Source organism: Emydura macquarii, unplaced genomic scaffold, assembly GCF_026122565.2.
Source record: "Emydura macquarii macquarii isolate MOO-44397 ecotype Brisbane River unplaced genomic scaffold, CSIRO-AGI_Emac_v2 contig_3517, whole genome shotgun sequence".
NCBI classification, from domain to species: domain Eukaryota; kingdom Metazoa; phylum Chordata; order Testudines; family Chelidae; genus Emydura; species Emydura macquarii.
The window spans coordinates 42,695-51,567 of record NW_027133654.1 but is presented as its reverse complement, the minus strand read 5'-3'; the positions used below and the strand labels follow the sequence as shown (position 1 = coordinate 51,567).

Below are 8,873 nucleotides of genomic sequence, written 5' to 3'. Positions count from 1 at the left end.
AAATTGGGAAAATCACATCGTACAGCTGACAAGACAAGACAGCCCTTGATCTTTATAATAGATCTTTATAATAAAACATCCTCAGAATCCAGGAATTTCATAATTAGAGACATTGGTATAACAAGGAATAACCACGATGGTAGAGGGAATTAAAGTTAATAATGTTTTTTTAAAATGTGTTAGGCAAAGGTTTGGGGGGAGGGGGCATAATTCAAGTTATTTGGACAAAAGAAAATGTATAGTATTATTAGAAGATGACAAGGAAGGGGACCGCTAGCTTTAATACATTTTAAGAATGGTGTGAAAAGGTAATTAGATATCAATATCAAACTATCTGTTAAAAATATCAAAATCTGCTTGGATGGTCAGATACTTGGAAGGAATGATTTACATGGGAGAATATTCGCTTATACTTGTGTCTTTTGCTATGAGGGAAATCTGTCCTCCATTATGTATCAAAAGCAGCTGATCTTAGAATGACATTTCATAGCTCAGCTTTCAGTTCTGCCCCCAAGGTTCATACTAACCAGGACAGGAGGTAGGAAAAGTCCTAAAACTGAAGAGGAGGAATCAAAGTATGCTTTTAAATTAAAACGTGACAATCAATGTCGAAGCATAAATGACATTCAATGTCAGAAGTAACAAATTTAAAAGTTGTAAATAATTCACTATAGAGAATATAGTTTAGAGAACATTTTATATAAGTGTGCTTTTTCCTAAATAAAGAAAATTTTTTTTGCTCTTTTTGTTTAGTCTCGTATCTGTAAATATGAAATTGAGTTACAGCCCCCATGTATTTCTTCATTCGTCATACAGTAAAATAGTCTTTTTAATTCACATTGCTCATGGCAGTCTTATTTGCCACTGCTTTGTTAAGTTTGTGATTTAAGCAGTTTGTGATTTTTGTTGATTGGAAACTTTTGGCATAGTGTGAATACCAGTCCCTTTCAAACACGGCTTTAAGTTGCTTAATAATGCTTGTGTTGTTCCCCTCGTCTGCTTGGTTGATAACGAGGCCAGCTCCAGCATTCTGAGTAAAATCATTTCCCACCCAGTCAAAATTACCTATAAATAAATGAAAGAATATATGATGAGATTGCAACATAAAAAAGCCAGTTTTTAAGGACAATCTAACAGAATGCAGTATTTCTCCCCCCCACTTTCCAGAACAATTACAGAAATATAGGTATTTTCTATGACAGCTCAGAAAAAAAGATCTGTTACTTACCTCATGTATACTGTAATTCAGTTCTACATTTTTATCACTTTTGCTCAGTCTGGAAGCCAAAACAGTTATTTTGTTGTTCTCAGACTGAAGTCCCTCTCCCTGTTCATATATATCATATTATCTGCCTCCATGTCCCCGCCATCACTGCCAAGCATAGGTGCTGGAACTAGGTTGCAGGGGTGGACAGGATGTTGCCGCACCTCCTGGCTTGAAGTGGTTTCCATCATATATGGGTTTACAGTTTGGTTCAATGACTCTCAGCATCCCCACTATACAAATTGTGGTGACTTACTACTGTGTAATTCATCAATTTGTTCCAAAACCTCATCTACTGACACTTCAATTTGGTCTGAAGCCAGTGTCCCTACCTGAATAGCTTAAAATCTAAAAAGACAACAGACAGAAGAGGAGAATGGCGAACTCTTCAAAGGCAATGTAACTGAAGGATGTTAAGCATGCATCTTGATCCATTTCTGTATGTTTTGTTTATCATTTTCTATATGTTAAGGGAGTGAGAATAGATGGACTGAAGAAGTGTGTTTTCAGGAAGGATGGAGGAATTTTGGATTGGGTCAGGGAGGAAGTTCCTGGTGTATGGACTAGCAGAGAAAAAGGGCTAGAGAAGGACGTAGGAACTTTAGGAGCTGTTGTACTGGATTACATCAGTGGTCTTTCTAGAATCCAGACAAGTATCTTTTCTCTGATAGTGGCCAATACCAGAACCTTCAGAGTTAGGTGCAGGAATTTGAAGTGGGCAATTATGAAAGAACTTGCCCCTAGGGAAAGTTTCTTCCTTATCCTTCAGTTAGAGGATGGCTCATGCCCTGATGCATGAAGGTTCATATCCCTTCTACACTTTTGATACTTGTTTTTTTTCTAAATCCTATCAGTTGTAACTGCAGATGGGTGCAATGTACAGTTAGCTGTGTGGCTTGAGAAGAATCAAGAGGGAAAGAGGGACTGTGGAAAGAAACACCAGATTGGTAGATGGAGCCATGTTATGGAGGACCTTCAGTGCAAGGAGCTGAAATTTTATCCAGGGATTGGAAGAGTGATTGAACATGGTCAAAGATGCAGAAGAGAGTGATGATTTAGGGGGACATCATTTTGGACAGTTTGAAGAGGGTAAGAAAGGGATGCAAGAGGCCAGAGAGGGGGCAGCTGCAGTACTCGAGGTGAGACATAATAAGGATCTGGAGAGGGCTTTGGTAATGAAACAAATGGGTGGATTTTAAGCTGCTATACACAAAGTAACAGGATTTAGTGGCATTACAAATGTGAGAGGAGAAGCTGAGGCTACAGTGACAGAACACAGGATATTTCATATGACCCAGAATTTATGACGATGCATGTTTATAACACTGTCACAGACTCCTGGGGGTGTCTGTTGGTGCTCTCTTGCGGAGTTCACAGGATTTCCTGGCTTGTCTCTGTTCCAGGGTGTTCCCTGGTTAAACGTCTCCTTTCTTGGATCTGCTAGCGTATCACCGCCCTGTAGTGGTGCTCCAGGAGGCTGCCTAAAGCAGAACTGTTGTCCCTTGGTGCCCCAAGCCTTTCTGCCTCCTCCCTTCTGGTATTCTCCCCCCTTTTATATTAGACTTCGTTTCCCTTATGAGGCCCGGCTGTGGGTGCCTGTCTCCATGATTGGCAATGCTGGCAGCTGCGCCTGGGCGTGGCCGGTCTGTTTTTTTGTTTGTAGGTAGGAAAGGCTCCCCTCCCCTCCCTGCCTAAATTCCAAATGGGGATTATAGACCCCATTACAAACACAGCATCAGTTCTTGTGACTCTCAGCTGCGGTCTTGTAACAGGGTGACAATTTTAAAGAAGGCACATTTGGGCCAGTATGTAATCTTCACTTCAGTGTGCGATCCTAGCCAGTGGGCTGTATAATCACGATTTCTTCGGGGACTACCGCTTCATCGAAGAGGTGGAGCGGAGGAGCCATCACAATGTCTGCATCTCTCCCTACACCCCCAAATCCCTGGTGTGGTGGCTTCACACAGTGAGTGCCCACAGTGCTAAGCTCTCTACAGCAGACAGGGACTGGACACCCCAAATCCTACCTTACCCCTGCACAGTGAAATTGAACCAGTTCTGCTGCAAGTAGGGTCCTCCAGGTGAGTAGAAAAGAGGATTGATACTGTACATTTTGCCTTTGCAGGGATTTTACCCTACTAGTGGTACACAGCACACTTTTGGAAACAACTGTATGTAGAAATAATCTCTTGCTGTCCACTAGTCCCTGATAATGCCAACATATGGAGAAAAACCAAATGCTCTTTGTGAGAAAGGTCAAATAATTGATTCCAGCTCCAGACCAGGGACACAGATCTTTGCATATTCATTTAATTTTAAATAATGTAAGTTGAGAACCTGTCGGCAAGAGGAACCTGAGTGCTGTGTGTAAACATAAATCCTTGAATTGAAACATTTAATTTAATCATTTCATTTAGTTTAATCATCCTGGGCACATCTACCAGGTCCAGAGCAGCTACACCTTACCCCAGGTCTTTTCTACAAAAAGGCAGATGGAAATAGGGAAAAGGGTAATGTTTTCACTGACCCAAACAGAAGAGACTGAGGCAATGAGCTTTGGAAAGAGGTATAGGAAGGTAGATTGGTCCCTTCTATTCACCCTTACTTATGGTACAAGAACAAGGGAACGGTCACTGTAACTGAAAGTCAGAAAACTTAAAGCTACCGAAGGGATACACTTTTTTCACAAAACACATAAGTAACCTGTGGCAATCATTATCACAAGATGTTACTGAGGGCAAAAGCTTAGCAGGATTTTAAAAAGACTGGATGCTTATATGATAATGAGATTTGCTGGAATTAGAAGAGTAAGGATTTTAAATTAAAGGAACTAAACTAAGCGTTTTATAAGGGAAATAATCCATCATGATTTAATGGGTATTAGGAAGAAATTTTCCCAAAGGGGCAGATTGTTCCATGAAAATCTATTGCAGGTTTTTCTGCATCTTCCTCTGAAACATGAGCATCTGGGATTGGCCACTGCCAGGGTCTGCAGGAAAACAGACTAGACGGACTGCTGCATGGTTTGGGTATGGTAATTTGTATGACCGACACAATGAGCATGGTGTGGACACGCCCAACCAACTTAATTACAGTGTCAGCTGGATGTCTACACTACAAAGTTAAGTCAATTTAATGTAAATCGACATCCAGACACTGCAGTAATTAAGTTGGTCAAGCGTGTCCACATCATGCTCATTGTGTTAGTGGAATCCATCCTCATTAGCTGCGCTTACAGCGATGCACAGAACAGCGCACCGTGGGTAGCTATCCCACAGTGCAAGTAGCAGCAGGGCGTTATGGCAAGGTCTTGCAAAGTCTCATGGGACCAAACCATTGTCACAGGGGGGAATGCGAACATGGCTTCAGCCTCCCATGATGCAGTTTCCTCCCTTCCTACCCCGATATCAACGGCAGACAATCCATACTTTTTCACGCCTTTTTTTGAAAGCCTGGCTCAGCCGCGCATACACCATTGCCCGGGAAGCATGGATCCCACTTAGCTGTGCACTCTTGTGAGGATTACAAACACCTCACACCTTATCCTGCAGTATTTCCACAACCAAGACAGGAGCTGATGCATGGAACATTGTGATGTGAGTCAAGCAGCCCTGCTGCAAGCCATAGAAAACAATTCCCGGTTGCCACTGGCAGTCGTGCAACAGCTGAACACAGTGGAGTGCCATTTCTGGTCCCAGGAAACGAGCAGTGACTGGTGAGATCGCATCATGAAGCACTTATGGGATGACAAGCAGTGGCTGCAGAACTTTCAAATGCGGAAGGCCATTTTCCTTTGTGCAGAACTTTGTGCAGAATTTTCTCCAGCCATGAAGTGCAGCAACACTAAAATGAGCCGTTCTGACAGTGGAGAGGTGAGTGGTGATAGCTCTGTGGAAGCCAGACTGCTACCGATCAGTGGGGAATCAATTCGGAATTGGCAAATCTTCCATGGGAGCTGGTGAGATCCAAATATGCAGGGCCATTAATTGACTTCTTTTAAGAGAGGTAGTGACTGGGCAATGTGCAGGACATAGTGGATGCTTTTGCTGCTATGGGGATCCCTAACTGCAGTGGGGTGATAGATGGAATGCATATCCCTATCTTGGCATCAGACCACCTTGCCAAAGAGTAATACATCGAAAAGGATACTTTTCAATGGTGTTGCAAGGGCTGGTGGATCACAGGGGGCATTTCACCGACATAAATGTAGGATGGTCAGATGCATGGCATGCTCATCTTTAGGAACAAAGGTCTGTTCAGAAAGCTGTTCAGAGACTCTCTTTCCAGATTGCAAAATAACCATTGATGATGTTGAAATGCCAATAGTCATCCTGGGAGACTCAACCTACCCTTACTCCCTTGGCTTATGAAACCATACAATGGCCACCTGGATAGCAGTGAGGAGCAGATCAACAATAGGCTGTGAAAGTGCAGAATGGTGGTGGACTGTGCCTTTGGATGTTTAAAGGGTCACTAGCACAATTTGCTTACTAGGTTAGACCTCAGTGAAAGCAATATCCCCATTGCTATCACTGCATGCTGCGTGCTCCATAATAACTGTGACGCAAAGGGAGAAAAGTTTCCGCAGGGGTGGGGCGTAGAGGTGAATAGGTTGGTAGTAATTTTGAGCAGCCAGATACCAGGGAAATAAGAGCCCAGAAATGAGTTCTGCATATCTGGGAGGCTTTGAAAACCTGTTTCAGTAATGAGCCACAGTAATGTGTGTCACTTCCCCTCCATTGCATCAGTTTCCCTGTATCTTCCCTTCCCCCCCAAACCTTCATGATGGGAATACATCGAGTATTTAATTTGCGAAACATTGACTTTTATTGCTTAAACATAAAGAATCTGAGAGAACAGGAAAATAATTGAATCTTGGCCAAACGGTGTGATAAAATTGGGAGGGGAGAAACAAATGCAGTTTGTCTGTGAAAGCACAGAAGTCTTGCCCATCAAAGGTCTTTGAATGGCCACCTTTTGGTCTTAGTACCCTCCCACACCTCATGGAACGTTTAGATGAAGGAGATTGGGAAGAAGGCGATGCTTGCAGGCCATTCTGCAGAGACCGCAGAGGGACTCTAATATCAAGCTGCTTCTCTTGAAGCTCAGCCAGATGCTTCAACATGTCTGATTGGCATGGGCGGCAGGTATAGGAGGCTTAACCTCCTCAAACAGTCACCGCTGCCAGAAGCTCCCTCTTTGCCTCTGCCCTCAACACCTGGCGCTCGCTCCATTTCCTCGCTCCCACCCCTGCTCACCACCGGAGCAAGCAGCATGGGGGGAGGCTTGGGGGAAGGAATGAGAGTGGGGGGGCCAAGAGGAGTGAGCAACACGCAAGGGGGGAGTCTCATGGGAGGGGGTCGAGTGGGAGCGAGATCTCAGGGTGGAGCCAGCCTGCTCAAATTCAAGAGGTGTGCACCACCTGTCTGATTGGTCCTTTATAATCTGCAGCATCTCATCCCCTGTGGCACATTAATGCTCCTGGGATGCTCTCCTGGTCTCCATATCCATGTCCAGTTTTTCAGACAATGAAATCCTCCAGGTTCTTCACTCTACGTCAGCTGTCCTGGAGACATTCGTTACCTCTGTGAACATTTCATCATGTGTTTTTTTTTCCACCTTCTGAACTGCGGAAGTCTCTCCGTCGGTGTGGAGGATGTGCTTAAGGCGAAGTTTTCCATTGTAAGGTATGCAAAGCACAAGGCAATCGTTTTCAGTGCATAACCTGGGTCTAGTTCAAGGTTGCTATTTAAAAAAAAAACAAACACTCCCCTTATTACACTTAAGTGCAAGCCAAAACATAATGAGAATCCCTAGCTATTCAATGACCCTGTTGGCTTTTCTAGCCATGATGACTATGGCCCAGTGGCATGGGCGATGGGACTTGTGCTGCAACTTGTGGGAATTCCGCATTGGGAGTGCAGGTAGGCAGGCGGACAATGCGGGCCCCACCCACCAGCAATGTGGACGTTGATTTGAGACCAGGGACCAACGTTAAGCCTCCCAAATTATGATCTTAGTCCGAGTGGCTCAAGGGAAGGAGGGGAGAGTTTGTGGCCACAAGAAAACACATGAAGTCTGCCCTGCCTTCCCTTAATGCTGCTGGTATTAGTTGCCCTGGACTTGCAGATTCTGAGGTCAATGCTGATCCCTGCCACTCAAACCACCAGCATGTTAGAGAAATTGTGGCTGAGGGAAATCGCTATGGGTGGGGGAATCAAATAGTCTATTGTTTGCCATACGAGCACTTGTAATGAAAATGCCACTGTCTCCCCTACGTGACCCTATGAGATAGTTGTCTCCTGAGGGTAACAGAGGCGGAAAGGGAGAAAATGCTGCAAGTGTCTGGGAACAGACATGGTCTTTATGCTGCTATGCTGTGTACCACAATGATGCCAGCAGAGTTAATACTGGAATGGCATGGACAAGTGTCCTACAGTGGCGGAAGAAATAAGGCAGCCCACCCCAGAAACCTTGTGCAAAGGATTGTAGATTGTACAGCTTCCTGTACAGAAAAGTTTCCTGGAGATCTCCATAGAGGATTCCCAGGCCATCCCAATGCACATATGCAGTCTTTCCTGGAGGGGGAGGGGGGCCCTCTGCGTAGCCGGAGTGGCCACTGGGGAAGCAGATACCCACTGCACCTCACTTTTTCTTATTATTACACATAACATATAAAAGCATCTTACCCCTACAGTTTGATTGGAATTGCATACTCACCAGAGGTGCCTTCCCCGGCATCATGATCGGCCACCACACTGTCCTGTGACTGTCTGGATTGCTCCAGGGTTAAAAATAGCTCCTGGCTCCCAGGGAGAATGGATCCCCCGCTTGCCTGTCTTCCATTCTCCTCCTCCTTATCTAGAATGTCCTCCGCGTTATTGCCGGAAGAGGCCTGGGACTCAGACTCTGGGGAGGTAACCATGGTGCATTTGAGGGTAGCAGTGGGGTCACTGCCAAGAATCACATGCAGCTCATTGTGGAAGCAGCCATGTCTGTAGTGCAGAACCAGAAAGGTTTTTTGCCTCCCTTGTCTTCTAGTACGCCTACCAAAGTTCTTTGATTTTCATGCGGTACTGCTGCATGTGCCTGGTGTAGCCCTTCTCCACCATGCCCCATGCAATCTTTTCGTAGATGTCTATGTTTCTTCAGAGGCGTGCCTGCACAGACTCTTCTCCCCACAGGCCGATAAGATTCACCATCTTCTGTGTACTCCAGGTTGGAGCATATTTGGGGCATTGAGTTGCCATGATCAGCTGGGCTGGCAAGCTCTCCACGCTGATCAATCAGGAAATGGAAATTCAAAATTCCCAGGGCTTTAAAAAGGGAAGGAACTGTTTCCTGTGTACCTGCCTACTTTGCAGCGGAGTTAAAAACGATCTCTGGAGCAGTCACAGTGGAGCATCGTGAGACACTTCCTGGAGGACAATTCAGTCGACTTACACAACACTGCGTCTATACTACCTATCTGTCGACTCATCAACATCGATTTAAGTGCTATACCTCTTGCAGAGGGGGAATAAATAAGATGATGATGTAAGGCAGCTTCCGTCGACCTAAGTTTGTAGAGTATACCAGGTCTCAGAGATGTGTATCCTCACTTAAGGCC

At 44.8% G+C, this 8,873-nt stretch overlaps 1 protein-coding gene across 1 annotated transcript in view; it reads right to left on the bottom strand.

The window, feature by feature from the left end:
• Nucleotides 1-715: 715 nt before the first annotated feature.
• Nucleotides 716-8,873, bottom strand: part of PLD5 (phospholipase D family member 5) — a 33,927-nt gene continuing 25,769 nt past the window's right edge. Inside the window, exon 5 of the mRNA XM_067535873.1 lies at nucleotides 716-1,065. Coding sequence (XP_067391974.1) covers nucleotides 830-1,065 — 236 coding nt within the window. The 3' untranslated portion in view covers nucleotides 716-829. The remainder of the gene's footprint in view (nucleotides 1,066-8,873) is intronic.